Source organism: Canis lupus, chromosome X (genome assembly GCF_003254725.2).
Source record: "Canis lupus dingo isolate Sandy chromosome X, ASM325472v2, whole genome shotgun sequence".
NCBI lineage: Eukaryota > Metazoa > Chordata > Mammalia > Carnivora > Canidae > Canis > Canis lupus.
In genome coordinates, this window is record NC_064281.1 from 70596608 (window position 1) to 70614953 (window position 18346).

Here is an 18346-nt window from a genome sequence, read left to right on the forward strand (position 1 = left end):
GAACTGCACAGCTCAGGATTGCCTGGAGTCAGGAGCATCCTTGCTGTCTTGTGTCCTCCCCACCTCTGCCTGTCCTAAGGGCAGCCCAGGATCCTGGGCTGTTTCCCCTAGTGCTCTGGGCTATGTGGCCTGTGCCGCTAGAATCTTGGTCCCAGGGCCGGGCAGCCCTCTCCATGTGGGGCCGCCGCCTGAACCTCCACTGGAGCTGCTCTTGGGGTCCCCTTGGTCACGTGCTCCAATCCTTTACTGCTCTTGGCTCGTGGTGTATGGCTTGCTCTCCCCCAGGGCACACTACCTCTGTTAGTGACCCCGGGAACCTGGGGGCTCCACTGCCTCTCCTGGTATCCTGCCTTAGTTCCCTGTCAGCGCCTTTCCATCCGTGAAGATTGGTAAAGTTTCAGCTTCTCCAGGACTGGGCTTTCCTCTCCTGGAGGCCTCCCTGCACAGCATTAGCCTGGCTCCTTGCGGGGGCCCCTTCCCTTTGGATGCTTTTTTATTCATTTATTTTTTTCTGTCTTCCTACCTTGATGGAAGTGCAAACTCTTCTCACTGTAGCATTCTAGCTGTTCTCTCTTTAAATCTCAGGCTGAATTCATAGGTTTTCAGGATGATTTGAAAGTTATCTAGGTAAGTTGGTGGTGACAGGTGACTTGGGGACCCTACTCCTCCGCCATCTTGCCGCGCCTCTCTTGTATTGCTTTAAACATCCCTCTTAGACCTGCTTTTGTTGCATCCCAATGATTTTGGACTGTTATATTTTCATTCTCATTTGTTTCTATGTAATTTTGTATTTCTTCTCTGATTTATTGGTTTACTTTTTAAAAATTTCTTCTTTGATTTCCTGGTTAATCTATTCTTTGTTTAGTAGTATATTATTTATCCTTCATGTACCTGTAATTTTTTTCCTTGTGGTTGATTTCTTTTGACATCCATTTTCAATGATAGATGTATCTCCATCCCCTTTCATTTTTTTTGCATGTTTTTTTATTGGAGTTTGATTTGCCCACATATAGTATAACACCTAGTGCTCATCTGGTCAAGTCCTCCCTCAGTGCCCATCACCCACTCACCCTATCCCCCTGCCCACTTCCCCTTCCACTACCCCTTGTTCGTTTCCCAGAGTTAGGAGTCTCTCATGTTCTGTCACCCTGTTTGATTTTTCCCACTCATTTTCTTTCCTTTCCCTTTTATTCCTTTTCACTATTTTTATATTCTCCAAATGAATGAGACTGTATAATGTTTGTCCTTCTCCAGTTGACTTACTTCACTCAGCGTAATACCCTCCAGTTCCATCCACATTGAAGGAAATGGTGGGTATTGGTCCTTTCCAATGGCTGAGAAATATTCCATTGTATGTATAAACCACATCTTCTTTATCCACTCATCTTTTGTCCATCCCCTTACTTTCAAGCTGAAGGTGTGTTTAGGCCTGAAATGTGTCTCCTGAGGGAGCATGTAAATGGTTTGTTGTTGTTGTTGTTTTTATCCACTTGTCACCCTGTGTGTTTTGATTGGAACATTTGGCTAACATTCAAAATAATTATTGGTAAGTGTGTTTTTATTGTCATTAATAAAATGGCAAGTAATAAACTGTTTTGTGGTTGCTTTTGTAGTTTTTTCTCTGATTCTTTTTTCTCTTGTTCTCCTTCATAGTTTGCTGTCTCTGGGAATATACTTGGATTCTTTTCTGTTTGTTCTTTGCATGTTCATTTACTAGATTTTGATTTGTGGTTACCATTAAGTTTGTATATAAGATCATCTGCACATAGCAGCGTATATCAAGTTGATTTTCACGTATGTTTCAACACATTCTTTACTCTTCTCCCTCCACCCCCACATTTTGGGTATATGGTGTCATAGTTTTACATCCTTTTATTTTGTGAATCCCTTGAGTGATTTTTATAGATATATGTATTCTGACTTCTTTTGAGGTTCCTACTTTTCATACTTTTACTTACGGTCTTTCCTTTCTACTCAATGAGTTTTCTTTTTTTTTTTTAATACATTATTTATTTATCTGTGAGAGACACACAGAGAGAGGCAGAGACATAGGCACAGGGAGAAGCAGACTCCACGCAGGGACCCCAATGTGGAACTTTATCTTGGGACCCCAGGATCACTCCCTAAGCCGAAGGCAGACACTTCCCTAACCGCTGAGCCACCCAGGTGTCTCCAAAGAATATTCTTTAGTATTTCTTTTATTCCTGGTTTAGTGGTCATTTAATTCCTTTAGGCTTTGTTTGAAAATTCTTTATATCTCCTATACTTTTTTTTTAAAGATTGTATTTATTTATTTATGAGAGATACAGAGAGAGAGGCATAAACATAGGCAGATTCCCTGCAGGGAGCCTGATGTGGGACTCCATCCTAGGACTCCGGGATCACACCTGAGCTGAAGGCAGTTGCTCAACCACTGAGCCACCCAGGCATCCCAATATATCACCTATTCTAAGTGATAGCTATGCTGGATAAAGTACTCTTGGTTACAGATTTTTCCCTTTCAACACTTTGAATATATCTTGCTACTCTCCTGTGGCCTATAAATTAGTTTCTGCTGAAAAAAATCCCTTGATAGGCTTACTGGGTTTCCCTTGTGTGTAACTACCCTATTTTCTCTTACTGCTTTCATTTTTTTTTTTTTTTTTGGTCACTTCTTTTTGCCCTTTTAATTTCTTTGTTTCTTGATGTAGAACTCCTTGGACTGATTTTGTTGGGAGATCTCTGTGCCTTCTGAATCTAGATATCTGTTTCCTTCTCCAGATTCAGGAATTTTCTGCTATTATTTCTTCAAGTAAATGTTCTGCCCCCTTTTCTCTCTTTTTCTTCTGGGATCCCTATAATGCAAATGTTATTATACTCAATGGAGTCACTTAGTTCTTTAAATCAATTCTCAATTTGTATTTTTTTCCTCTAATTTGCCCTGCTTGATTGCTTTCCTTATGTTTTCATCCAGGTAATTAATTCACTACTCTTATTCCTCTAACCTGCTATTTACTCCATAAAGTATATTTTTGTTTTGTTTTTTTCTGTTCTTAATCTGATTATTTCTTTTTATCTCTTTGTTGAAGGACTCATTGATGTCTTCCATTCTTTTTTCACATCCTATGAGTATCATTATGATCCTTACTTTCAATTCTGTATTGGGCATCTTCCTTATATTTGTTTCACTTAAGTGTCTGGCAATGGCGTCGTCCTGTTCTTTCTTTTGGGACATATTCCTCAGTCTCCTCATTTTGTTTCACTGTGTCTGTTTCTGTGTTAGGAAAATCAACTGTGTCTCCTGTTCTTATAGGCAATAATAGCCTTTTGAAGAAGATGTCTGGTTAATGTCCTTCAGTCCAGTATCCTCTGTTCAGTAGGACTTGGCACTTCAGAGAATATTTCCTATGTGTTTTGTGTGAACCCTGCTATTGTGTCCTGGTTGCTTTTACCTCAGTTCCATCATCTGCAGAGGATCTCTTTGCCTGTTGTAAGCAGTGTTTGTTCCCTAACTGTGGCGTGGCATGTTTCAAAAAGGTGCACACTGGTCTGCTTTGGAAATGTAGCCTGCTTCCACGGCTGGAATGGAGGCCTTGAAAAATGCATGAGTCATAGACATAGTGTTGGCAGATTTGTGCAGGTCTTGGTGGGAGGGGACCCACCGTGCAGGGATTGAGGCAAATGTGATTGGGAATGGCAGATCCCTGGAAGTGTGTGGGGAGGGGCTTGATTAAAGCAAATAAGCTAGGGAGTGTTGGCATTGTGCTGGTTTTCTTTTTTTTTTTTTTCTTTTATTTTTTTATTTTATTTTTTTTTTAATGTACTACGACTTTTTTTTATTTTTTTATTTTTTTATTTTTTTATTATTATTTTTTTAAAATTTATTTTTTATTGGTGTTCAATTTACTAACATACAGAATAACACCCAGTGTGCTGGTTTTCACAATTGGCTATGTGTTTGTGCTGAAGGGTAGGGGAGGGTAATGGCACCTGCCAGGTCCTTTTTTTCTGGAAGGCTTTCCCTATAATCCCTGCCTCTCAGGGACATGCTCTGAGATGAGTAAATAACTTTCCCTCCCTTATGCTACAGATGTTTTTCAAACTGCTGTTTCTATGCTGTATGTCCGTAGAATGTTTGTTGTGCTATCTCTAAGGATAAGGGACTCAGCTTCATAATATCCTCCAGATTCTTCCAGAGCCAAGCCAGCTGATTTTTAAAATTCCAGATGTTTTTTGTTTTTGTTTTTGTTTGTCCAACTGGTTGTAAAAACTCATGAAATTCGGCCCTTCTTGCTTTCAAAACCAGATGTTATAGGGATTTATCTTCTGCTTGAAGTCTCCCTGGTGTGATAATCTGTTTCTTGCCCCTTGCGATGATGCCACTGACTCCCTCCAGATCTCAGGGGGCCAAGGTCCATTTGGCTCTCAGACCATGTGTTAGCCCTTACTGTTTTCTCTGATGTGGCCTCTTCTCAATGTTGTGGAGTTTGTTCTGCTGCTCTTTGGGTCTTTTTCTGGGTTATTTTTCCTGGTGTGTTATCAGTTGTATCTCTGGGAGGAGGCAAGCTTTGGGTCTTCCTCCTCCTCCATCTTCCCAGCCTTCCTTTGCTTTCCTTTTCAATAGAAAATCATTGGGTTCTTTAAATCTTTTTTTCCTCATATTATGACAACTACACCTATAAAAGGGGATAATGATATTAGTATCTATTATTAATTTTTGTGTATATTATATATATCCATATTTTAAATTAATTTATGAAATATATTATTGTTTATTCCTAAAATTTCTATGCAAGATCCTTGCCACCAAGGAAGTTATCTAGTTGATAGTTTCTTTTAAGATAAACAGAATTGCCTTGAGATTCCTTTGCTTTCTCTTAAAAATCTCACTATTTGTCACTACTATGTGCTCAGCCATTGACCCAGTATTGCCTTAGTGTTAGATTGTGGACTTTAGAAGAAGTTACAAAGAGGACTTTCATGGTTTACTATTGTTGATCATTGCACTTAAAATTTGGAGAGTATTTTGAGCTATCCACACATTGTTGTGTTATATGCCATAGAGCTGTTGTTCCATGAACGCCTGGTGGCTTAGCAGTTGAGCATCTGCTTTTGGCTCAGGGCATGACCCTGGAGACCCGGGATCAAGTCCCACATCAGGCTCCCTGCATGGGCCTGCTTCTCCCTCTGCCTATGTTTCTGTCTCTCTCTGTGTGTCTCTCATGAATAAATAAATAAGATATTTAAAAAGAAAAAGAGCTGTTGTTCCAAACTTTACTAATATTCAAAATTACCTGGGGAGTTTTTAAGAGATACAGATCCTGAGGACCAATCTAAAGAAATTCTGATAATCTGATTCTGTAGTTCTAGATTTGTTTAAATACAGATTACCAGTAGATGAAAACATAGGGAAGGGGAGGGCAATGGTGATTTCAGGCATTCTACATTTTTCATAGCCATAATAGAGAGGATAGTAGTTGAGAAGCAATAGGGTCATAAGTCTGTTTTGCCTAAAAACAGGATAACTTTAGGCTCTTTTGAAAATTTTGTAGTTACCATGTATTTTCACATCTACAAAATGGTCTCAAATAGAAAGTTGCCAATAGATGAAAATTGATTTAAAAAAAGAAAAGAAAGAATAGTTCAGGTACTCCCTCTCCTATCCTTCTCAAAAAACAATTTTTTTTTAAAGATTTTATTTATCTATTCATGACAGAGGGAGGGAGGGAGAGAGAGAGAGAGAGAGAGAGAGAGGCAGAGACACACAGGCAGAGGGAGAAGCAGTCTCCATGCAGGGAGCCCGATGTGGGACTCGATCCCAGGACTCCAGGATCACACCCCGATCCAAAGACAGGCGCCAAACCGTTGAGCCACCCAGGGATCCCTTCAAAAATTTTTTCTAAAGCTTACTTTGACTTCAGTAGAATATACTAATGTGGTTTCTGAACTAAAGAAAATTACTACTGAAAAATAAAATTGAAACTAGTTGGAATCAGAAAGGGGGAAACAGAATCAATGTAACTATGATTGTTTCCTATTGAGCTCAGCCAGCAGCAAACCATATTGAGATATGCAATAATGTTGTTTTGTACATAAGGAGAACTGTATTATATGAAATTCAAAGATCTTATTAATGTGTTCCTTTTATTGAATTCAGATTCCATTCTATCATAAACCAGCATATCCCAAGTGAAGCATTATCTTTTTATAAAAAGATTTTATTTATTTATTTATAAAAGACACACAGAGAGAGAGAGGAAGAGACACAGGCAGAGGGAGAAGCAGGCTTCATGCAGGGAGCCAGACATGGGACTGCATCCCGGGACTCCAGGATCACACCTTGGGCTGAAGGTAGACACAAAACCGCTGACCCACTCAGGCATCCCACAAGTGAAGCATTATCAAACATTGTAGCTCCTTATAAGCTCTCATTCTACCTCGTATTCATGGGACAGTAGAAACTAATTTTACAATTTTATTAAGGCTGATTTTTATAGTCATTTTACATGTAGGCAGGATAAAATCGTAAGAGACTATGTAGGGAACAAATAAGACACAGTTATGGTTTGAGATAAAATCTTTGATCCCTTTTGGATTGATACATTAAAAAAAGCAAGAGGTGTGTAAATATGTTTGATTATGAGAATGGTATTTGGAAAACAGGATTACTAATTAACAATTATATTAAGGTGCTTCTATATGCTGTTTTGCAAGGAAAATGTTGAACAGTTACATTTCCAAAGATTGAAGCAAGAATAAATTGCCCTCGGTTGCCAAAGGAAGGGGATAAGGGACCACATACTTAATGAAGACCTTTTATGTCAAGGGTTGTCAATCTACAGCAGGCCAAATCTATCCCACTGGGTATTTTTGTAAGACAGTTGTTGCCATTCTCATTTGTTATTTATTGTCTAAGGCTGCTCACTCTCTTTCTCCCTGCATACACACAAAGGGAATAGCCTTCAGAATAAAACCCACCTTCCCAGTACCTTGATCTTGATATTCCCTGGCTCCAGAACTTTGAGAAATAAATTCCTGTTGTTTAAGCCACCTGGTCTGTGACATTTTGTTATGGCAGCCTGAGCAGACTAATACAAATACTTGCTTTTCAAAGTTATAAGTGAAATCCATCCAATGGAGTGCTGCTGGTAGTTGCATATGTGCTCTTAATTACTATGTATACCCAGAATTTTCCTGGTCATACGAATCTGGGGATAGGAATAAAAATTACAAAACCATTGTATGAATGGTACACCTAAATTGGTCTTGCAGGAGCTAGTCTTCTCCAGGTTACTTCAGCTGGTTTGAGAATTCTTTAGGGGAAACCTACTTATATATATATAATACCTATGATGTAGTCCTTAAATTTTGTATGTTTAACCTTTAAAGTATCCTTTGCAGAGATTATTTATTGAAACTCTTAAATTGCCTTTTTGTTTTTTTACAATGAATTCAGCCATTTTTACAGACATGATAGTGCCATATACCAACCAACAGTTCTGATTCTGCTAGCTTTGGGTTTTGTTTGTTTTGTTTTGGTCTGCACAGGAAATGTTTGTGCAGGTGTTTTAATATTTTTGTTGCAATTTTACTTTCTTTTATAAACTATAAGTGATGAATAAGAAACAAATATGTTGAGACTAGTTATAAGAAATATGCATATCAGGGATGCCTGGGTGGCTCCGCAGTTGGGCGCCTGCCTTCAGCTCAGCTTCAGATCCTGGGATCTGGGACTCCCACATCAGGCTCCCTGCTAGGAGCCTGCCTCTCCCTATGCCTGTGCCTCTGCCTCTCCCTCTCAGTCTGTGTCTCTCAGGAATAAATAAATAAATCTTAAAAAAAATATGTTTATCAAACATAATACAGTTGTGAAGATTGAATTCATTAGTCATGCTGAAAGCAGTGAATCCTTAAGCCCACCCCCCCCTTTGCACATCATTATGTTGTTAAAATTTTGCTTATTTGAATTTCACTAATACATTTTGATATGCCTCTCAGACTCTAGGTCTACATCACCATTTGATATGTGTTACTTTATTCTTCCTCTGCTTTATTGATGGTGTCATTTGAAGACTAGGCTTCATTTCTATGCTGCATCCTAAAGTGCACAAAGTAATTTTCCCCCAACTTGTACCACAAAACATTTTTGTCCTATGCACTCATATATTAGAGACATCTTAGTGGTGAAATCCTTTTGTTCCTTTTCTTTCTTTTTCTATACATTTTTGAATTGATAAAATATTTACATGGTTTTTAAAATTCAAGAGGCACAAAAAATAGTATAGAGGGAAATTTCATGTCTCATCTCTGTACCTGAGCTACTTCGTTCCTTCCCTAGAAGTAACTAATATAATAAATTTCTTGTGTTTCCTCCCAAAAATGTTTTATGTATATACCAGCGAATATATATATTCTTCCCTCTTTTTTTTCCACAAATGGTAGTACTGCATAGTCATGTATAACTTGTTTGCTTCGTTTAATGATATTTATTGAAGATCATTCCATATCATTCTATAATGATCATCCTTAGTCTTGGATATAGCAGCAGAATGGTACATTAAATGGACATACTGTAGTTTTAATCATTCTTCTAATGATGAGCTTTTGGGTCATTTCAAATCTGCTATTATAAGCAATGCCCAATATACCATAATTTATTAAATCTGTCTGCAATACATGAACACATATAATCTCTTTTCTATTAACAATACTGGAATATATAACATTTACATAGATCCTCTTGCACAAATAAAAATATATATGAAGTATAAATTCCAAAATAATTGTAGTGCCTATTTTTTTCAGGAATGATCCTAGGTGATGGTATGTAACAGTGACAAATTCTTCTCTTTAATAAAAAATAAATAAATAAATAAATAAATAAATAAATAAATAAATAAATAAAATTTTTTAATAAAAAAATAAAATAAAAACAGGGACAAATTCTTCTTTTTAATAGAGCTCACATCAAAGTAGAAGGTATAGACAATAAAATAAGTAATTATGTCAGATGCCAATAATTGCTTGGGAGGAAAATGAAGCAGGCAAGGAGGAAAATATGTGTCAAAAGGGTAGAGTTGTGATTTTGAACCACATCATCAGGAAAATTTCAGTTGAGAAAGTAACATTGAATAAAGATCTGAAAGATGTGAGGAAAGACCTCGAGATAGCATAATATCAAGTGTAAAGACTCTGTTGTGGAAGTTGTTCTGCTATATTTGAAGAACAGCAAGGAAGCTTGTGTGGCTGGAGTGAATGAGAGGAAAATAGCAAGAGATGAGATCAGAGCAGTTATGGAAGGGGCATGAAATATGAAGTAGGATATTCTAGGCTATTGTAAGGACATTGGTTTTTATTCTGAATAAGGCAGGAAGCCATTTGGAGGGTTTTGAGCAGTAGAAAAACATTAATGAAATGAATTGACAGGATAGAATGAAGAAGGGCAAAGGCAGAAGGGAGATGAGTTATTAGACTACAATAGGCCACAAGTAATGGTGACTTGAAATGCTTAGGTAGAAATGGAGGTGATAATAAGTGATCAGATACTGGATTTGCCAAAGAATGGGATGTGCCTGTGAGAGGTAAGAGTCAATGATAACTCATTTGTGTGTCTGTGTGTCTGTGTGTGCATGTGCATGTTTATATTTTGCTTGAACGATTCGCAAGATTTCAGTTGCTATTTGTTGAGATGCAAAAGACTATGGGTGGAGCAGATTTAGGATAAAGAAAAGGAATTTGGCATAGGAAGTGCTAAACTTAAGGAGCTTACTAGACAATCAGGTAGAAATATCCAGGAGATGAGAAACTTCTTTTAGGATACATAGTTTCCCAGTGATCCTTCACTTAAATAAGTAAATCCTTGATGAGATGTATAGCACTGACCTTCAAGATATGTTCAGCTATATGTGAAACCCAGAGTGAAAAATCCCACATTGTCATGTTGACAATGGCTACAAATATTTCAGGGTGTAATTTTGTTCAGTCTTGCTCATGAGGTTAACTACCTTTTGCATTTTAATTAAATTGTGTGCAGGACTTGTACCAGACTGAGATGACCAGATTAAAAAAGAAAAACCTGAATATGATGAACACCTAAACTATTCTCAACAAAAAATGCCCTATTAGTCTAGCAGTGCTAGTTTTATCGTCATAATTCCTACTGTTGCATTTCTTAGCATTCAACTTTGATACACTTAGCTCTTGGGATTTATTGCTGGGCTTACTGATTTGTGCCATGAATTAGGAAATTTAACATAACAGGACATTATTTGAGTGTGTGGGATGGCCAGAAAAATATCAGTCCATACATGGAAAGTCAGAGCCAACTTACAAGTAAAAGAATTAACTATAGCTTGAATAAGGTACTTCACAAAGATTAAAGGTTAACAGGAATATCTTCTACTACCTCATTTGTCAAATGCTAGTGAGAAGTAAGAACCATATTTCCATTTTGATATTTAAAGTATCACTTCAAACAAGGGAGTGATTCTCCCTAAAAACCTCTAAGTCAACTTTATTTGTCCTCCCTAAAATACATCATTACATGCTGAGCTATTGAGACCCAATTGAAAATACACAACATTAGCTATGCACGTTGTTAAGCATAGTATTCTGGTGACACTTAGCAGTGTTCAGCAATTTCCTTAATGAACAGGTGTGCAAGTATATTAGTCTTCCAGAAGTTAATTTGCAGTAACGTGTGCTTCCTGATTTGGAGGTTCTTGTCTAAACTATAACCAGTAAAAAATTAAAAAAATAAATAAAAATCAATAAACTATGACCAGTAGGATTTATTCCTTAATTAGGGAATCATTACAAGGTATGTGTGTGTTTTTCCCACCGTTAGAACCATTAGTCTTGTTTAGGGTGCTGTAAACTTCAGGAACACTCATAATGCCATTCCTATGGTTTTGACTACTGTGCAGGTGACAGAGTGAAATCTACCTTTCTCTGGTGTGCCTTAGTTAACGCACAGCTGTAGGTAGCACAGAAAGGGGAAGCTTCACAGTTGCAATATGCAGCACATAAGAAGAGATGGAAATAGTATCTCCTACTGCATATTGGATCGGCTTTCCCTCTCAAGGGTTGGTAAATATGTTATTCCTCGCAAAATAGATTCAAAAACAGTTGAAAACAAAATTGTGCTTGCTGACCAAACTGACTAATATTTACCTGTAGTTTTTATTATTCCCTCCCCTATTGTTTCTGATTTCCTATATACCCTTGGTCCCTGGATTGTCAAAGCTAAGAGTTTATAAAGAGTAAATATATATATTATGTATTATATATATTAAAAGTATAAATATATATTATAATATATATATCTGGTGATACAAATTTTATTTTTATGTTAAAAAATGGAAATATGCATAGGCTAATATAGGAAACACCTATGTACCAGCCTCTCAGAATGAATAAATGTTAATATTCATCATATTTATTATAGATCTTTGCTTTTAAACAAATAAAACATTAGAGATAAAATTGAAGTTTCCAGGATTTTACTTGTTCCACTTTCTTCCCCCAAGAAAAGCATTATCATGTTAAGTATTTCATATTTTTAAAATTTTGATACATATTTACTTATATATGTATCTGTATACCCATACATACACTCTATAAAGAATACATAAAATTATTCTGTTTCATTTTTAATTTAGATGAATGCTATTATGCTGCATACAACATTTTCCATGACTCTTATTTTTTCATTCAAAATTGTAATTGGGATCTATTCTTATTATAATTTTTATCTGTAGTACAGTTATTATAAATGCTGAGTTGTATTCTATTCTATGAATATACCACAATTTATCCATTTCATAACCCCCTGGCATATGGATTATTTCCAGTTTTTGTACTGTTGTTAATTTGCTGCAGTAAACATCCTTGTTTCTTGACTGATCCATAAATGGAAAGATTGGGTTATACTTGTGGTAAGCACACCTTAAATGTATTAGATGTTACTGAATATTTATTTTATATTTGTTGTCCTAATTTTTACTGCCATTGCTGGCACAATCAAATTATTATTTCTTTGCCTCCTCATCTGTACTTGGCATTACAAGACTTTTTTGTTACTTCCAATTTGATGACTGTGAAATGATATTTCATTGGTTGTTTTCATTTGCATTTCCCTGATTATTTTTGCTATTTGATTACTTGCTATTTGATCTTGGACAAATGACTCAATTTTTCTGTTCCTTAGTTTCTCCTTTATAAAATGACAATGGTATACCTATTATATAAGGTGACAGAGGAATTATTTAATAAAAGTTGATTTTGGTGGTGATTGTGATGATTGTGATCATGGTTACTACTACTACTAGTACTACTATCATTGTTATTGTTCTTTTTATTATACTTTCCTCTTTGTATTTATATATATATATATATAGGTATATATTTATATATATATATTTATATATAGTTTTTAATTATTATTTATTTATTTATATATATTTTTATTGGAGTTTGACTTGCCCACATACAGTATAATACCCAGTGCCCCCCTCAGTGCCCGTCACCCAGTCACCTCATCCCCCTGCCCACCTCCCCTTCCACTACCCCTTGTTCGTTTCCCAGAGTTAGGAGTCTCTAATGTTTTGCCACTCTCTCTGGTTTTTCCCACTCATTTTCTCTTCTTTCCCCTATAATCTCTTTCACTATTTTTTATATTCTCCATATGAGTGAAACCATATAATGATCGTCCTTCTCCGATTGACTTACTTCACTCAGCACATTTATAAATATTTATTTATATATATAAATATATACTTAACATTTATATATATGTATATTCCTTTATACATTTTCAGTTCTATTTTTTATATTTCCAGAAATTCAAGAATAAAGACAACTTTAAAAGAATAGAAAATAGCAATGAAAAAAAATATTGCAGCTATCACACAGAAATCATAGTAGATTTTCCCTGCCTGTCATTCTCATACTTGCACTCATTTTAACATGAAATTATTTATTGAAGTTTAACACCCATTTCAACTAATAACTGAAAAATTCTTTCCGTATAGGTAAAATCACTTCTGGAATTGTATACCAATGGAAAAATATGTATTTATATAAGAAGATCACAATTATTATATTTATATGATATATCTAAAACAAGTTGGGCATTTACTTGTTGGATATATATATATATATATATATATATATATATATATATATATATAATATAAATATTTTAGGTGGTTTTTAACACTAGTGTTACTGGCTTTATTTATCCTAGGTTTGTATTTAGTATACTTACTAGGAAGTGTCATATTTTTACTTCTCCACATATTTCTTAGAATATGATGTAATACATCAGTTGATGCTGGTTTAAGATACAGTATTCTTTAATATGAAACTACTTCTAATAATAAAAAGAGAGTTTGCTGAGTGATAAGCATATATTCTTTCAAACTATATTATTATGGATAAAGAAAATTACAAATGTTAGAGATCTTTTGGAGATACTTCCCTAATTAGTAGTTTACATATGACCATCTATTTAAGAAAAATGAGTAGACACTTAAGTCTTTCTATATGCTTGTCCCTAAGCTCACCATAGTAGGTGTTCAACAAGTATTTGCTGATTAAATGAATTAATGAATAGTGTTGATGCTGACTTTAGCAATCAATCTTTCTCACTAGAATTTTAAGATAAAGTAGTTATAAATAATTTATTATGATTTATGATAGTTATTATGCAAAGAATTCAGTGGTACCCATTATAATATCTTAATATTTGCAACAACTTACAGATATCTTGTCACATGTATGTATCCACTGAGATAGCAGAGATTTCTTTTTTTTAGTATTTTATTTACTCATGACACACATACACACAGGCAGAGGCAGAGACACAGGCAGAGGGAGGAGCAGGCTTCATGCAGGGAGCCTGATGTGGGACTCGATCCCGGGACTCCAGGATCACACCCTGGGCCAAAGGCAGGCTCTTAAACCGCTGGGCCACCCAGGGATCCCGGTAGCAGAGATTAATAGGGGATTGATGAACATTGCCTAAATTAGATCAGGAAAGTATTAGAGCCCTGTTTATTTTTTGTTAATGAGCATCCATCGTTGTGAAGGAATAAATTGATAGAACAATTGCAGTTAAAAATCCATATATTAAAGGAAATATAAGAATACTAAATGGACCCTTTATCTTATATAATTAGTATCTTGATGTTAACATAATAATACAAATGTCTTTATTAAAAATCATATTTCTACAGACAGTATTTTATGGTTTATTATTATTTGGTCAATTAGCAGTGACCAATTTAATTGAAGCACTGAAATTAATTTAATCCATCTGATTCAAAATCAGTGGCTATACGGTTTTTCATTTGCAGATGCAGAGATCACATTTGATTATAGGCCTCATTATGAATGTGAGGACCATAGGGCCATGGATGACAAAATCAATTATTTAGGTTTTTATATTGAGACTTAAAAAATCTCTCCAGTCCTATTCAAGTAATTTCAAATAAGAAAATTACTATAATTTATGTTATAAATTTTATAGTGTAAGCACTTTTAACTTGAGATGTACCCGCTCACAAATTTTTAAGTGCACTACCCATTGTTATTAACTTTAGCTACAGTGTTGTACCACAGATCTTTAGAGTTTATTCATCTTATAAAACTGAAACTTTATATACATTGAACAGTGACAGCAACTACCCACTTCCCCGTCCCTCAGTCCCTGGCAACCACAATTGTACAATTCTACTCTTTGTTTCTATGAGTTTGATATTTTAGATGCTTCATAATTATGCAGTACTTTTCTATGACTTGCTTATTTCATTTAGCATAGTGTTCCCCAGGTTCATCCGTGTTATTATATAAGGTAGGATTTTTTTCTTTAAGATGAATAACATTTCATTTTATGTATATGCCACATTTCTTTATCCCTTGATCTTTTTGATGGACATTTAAATTCTTTCCATATATTGACTGTTTTGTGAATAATATTACAGTAAACATGGGAGTACAGCTATCTCTTTGAGATTCTGATTTCAGTTAATTTGGTTATATACCCAAAAGTAGGATTGGTAGATCATTTGGTAGTTCTAGTTTTAATTTTTTCTAGTTTTAATTATTTGTAGACTCTCCGTACTGTTCTCTATAGCAGCTACACCATTTTATATTTCTACCAACAATGTATAAAGGTTCCAATTCTTCCACCACTTCCTCACCAATGTTTTGCTTTAGATTTTGATAATAGTCATTCCAAGATCTGTGAGTTGAGGACTACCTGGGTGGCTCCATGGGTTAAGTGTTTGCCATCTCAGGTCATGATCCCAGGATCCTGCTCAGCGGGGAGTCTGCTTCTCCCTCTGCCTCTGCCCCTCCCTTCTGGTTGTGCTCTCTTGTGCTCTCCTAAATAAATAAATAAAATATTTCTAAAAACATGAAAAAATGGTTTGAGGTAATATCTCATTGTGGCTTTATTTGTATTTCCCTCAAGATATTGAGGATATTTTTGTATACTTGTTGGCCATCTGTAGGTCTTCTTTGGAGAAATGTCTATTCAAATCTTAATCAAGTTATTGCCCCTGTTTCACTAAAGCTATGGAGTATTTACTTTTTAAAAGCATTTGAAACATATATGTAATAAACGCATCCTACATATACCAAGTAACATTTTGTAGTCATGGAAACAGGACAGTTTTAATATATGAAGCTTTCAGTACTATCTGGGGATAAGTTTCATATGTTATTACCTCTCTTCAAAGTATTTATTTATCTAACCCTGTGGTTGTGATCACTAAGGAATGCTCTTAAAGACAAGAAAGCTAAAGACAATATTAGCAAAACCTTTATTGTTTGTGAAAGGCTGTCTAATTAGGGAACTGTTTTAAACTAGCTTTGCTTGGGAAGCCTGGTGGCTTAGTGGTTGAGCGACTATCTTTGGCTTAGGGTGTGATGTGGGGGGTGGTGGTGGCCTAAATCAAGTCCCACATAGGGCTCCTTGTGAAGAGTCTGCTTTTCCCTCTGCCTATGTCTCTGCCTTCGTCTCTGTCTCTCATGAATAAATAAATAAAATCATTAAAAAAATTGAAAAAAAAATAAACTAGCTTTGCTTTAGTAATTCTCAAAATAGTGGTGCCCAATCATGGAATTCTTATTTCTTCAACCTAGGCTAAAGCCAATTTGCATACTATAAGGGAAATATATTAAGATTTAAGATACTTAAGACATCTAATCTTAATTTGAAATAATTTGTTCATTTGAAAAGGGGAGATGTTGGAATATATTTTAATGAAATAATGCAAAAATATGAAGTCATACAAAATGAGCATTATGTATGTTTGGGTTATTCTGGAGTCTTGTTAGTTTGCAGAAAATCTTACAATATCTATTACACTACAGCATTTTCATCCTATATGTACTTGGTTAACTAATCTCCCATAGTGGGGTTTAAGACATATTGGAAGCTTAGAATAGTTTTCTTGACTATTTCTTTGGGAAAAGTTTTCTGAATGATTCTAGAAGTAATTTTATTATTTTTCAGATACTTATTTTATTAACAAAGGGTATGATTCTTGGACTGTCATTTTTTTCTATAGAGTTGTGTTAACCTGACATGACTTAAAAATTAGAATAAATTAAAATGCTGATTATTGTACAAGAAAGACACTGTGCTCTTAGAATGATTCTTTGAGAAACATTTATGACCACTTCAAGGGAAATATATTAAAACTCATTTTTGTTTCCATGAGTAGCAATAATTTTATTGTATTGAATACGCATGGCAAACTACTTGAGATTATGATTTTCAAGTGTAATTATTATCTAGTCTGCTTACACTATGCATCACTTTAGATAAGTCATAGTGGTATATCTTAGAACTAAATGTTAAGACTTGAGTTATTCAGGTAATTAATTTTTTGTTATTTTTTCTACAAAGTTCACTTCATTTTCTTATATCTTGCACCACTAAAACAATGGGGTTTTAATGGACTTGCAGTATTTAATGCATCCTATAATGTTTATAGAAAGTTTTCCAGATAGTAACATCCATGAACATGTAGCTTAGCAAAAATGTACTGTGGTTGTGTGTTGCTTTTCCTCTAGAGAAAATCTGTAACTCATTTGTAAGCTCTTTAACAAAAACCAGATAAATTAAAATAATGAAAATATTGATTTCCTCAAAATGAAGTTATATTTTTAAAAGTAATAAGCAGCAGTATTATGATTCAGTGATGAAGTTTAGCAGCATGAGTTTGGAGACAAAAGCATATCACTACTTGAATGAAAAAAAATGTTGGGTTTATTTTTCTCACATTTTTTTAACAGTCCCATTATCTACAACCATATTTTTATATTAGAAGACATAAACTGCCAACACATGAGTACAATGGTAGCTATAGAATTTCTGTATAGGAGAGTTTAGGGATTTGCCATAAAGCTTCATTTTCATAGCAGATAACCACATTGTTTTTTTACTTTGGTTTTTGGGATGCATTTTCTGGGTGAGAGTTGATGGAGGTTATGGCGGGGAGGTGGGGGGAGGCGGGGGGGGAGGGTGGGAAGCCACTCCTTGGCACTTCTACTTCTCAGAGTTTCAGGTCCATTAATTATGTGCATGTAAATAGTACTGTTGTTGTGCAACTTGCAAATGGTTCATATTTATTCTTCAAAGCAATCTCAGCAGGAATTTTTATATGGCAACCAGTTTAGCAGTTAGCATTGCTTTACATACTTAAAAGCAGTTACACTGAATTAAAGACATGTCTAAAATTTAGCATATTTTAGGATGAATGCATATTTTGCCTTTTCCCTCAATTAGTCCAAAATAGGGAGATTTTACTATATGTTTAATTTCAGTGCTGCTGTAGATTCCTGTTAAAGGAGTAATGAATGTTGCACATTAGGTAAAAAGTAGTAATTGATTTTTAGTACTATTTGGCTTATCCTTTTTGCTTAAGTGCTGATATTTAATTTTTAAGTAAACCTCTATATAGACCTATATTATTATGTTTATTCAATATATTATATTGAAATACAATGAAATAAATACATTTATTGATTTTTCACATAAGCTTTATCAATGTAGTTAATATGCCTTACTAATTTATTTTGTGTGATTGGAATAATACCATTATTTTTTATGGGTAAATGTTTTTCCTTTAGTTCAAAAGAATGTAGAAGCTTCAGAAGAAAAGAAGATCTTGCCTGCAAAGAAGAAAGTGAAAGAATTGAGAATTTTGGATCACAAAATGGCCCAGAATCTGTGTATGTGTTATTTTCTAAATAGGGGTGGTAGTGATTATGGTGATGAGTTGTTGAATATTTTTAAACAAAGTTGTAACTGATTTTAACAGGTATATTTAGCATCCACTAGAAACAAAATTGC

General features: G+C 34.9%; 1 protein-coding gene across 7 annotated transcripts in view; it reads left to right on the top strand.

Moving 5' to 3' along the window:
• Positions 1–18346, top strand: part of DIAPH2 (diaphanous related formin 2) — a 1060012-nt gene that overhangs the window by 477079 nt on the left and 564587 nt on the right. For all 7 annotated transcript variants that reach the window (XM_049107608.1, XM_049107607.1, XM_025431781.3 and 4 more), the window contains one exon: positions 18124–18225. In XM_049107608.1, the coding sequence (XP_048963565.1) occupies positions 18124–18225 (102 nt within the window). The remainder of the gene's footprint in view (positions 1–18123; positions 18226–18346) is intronic.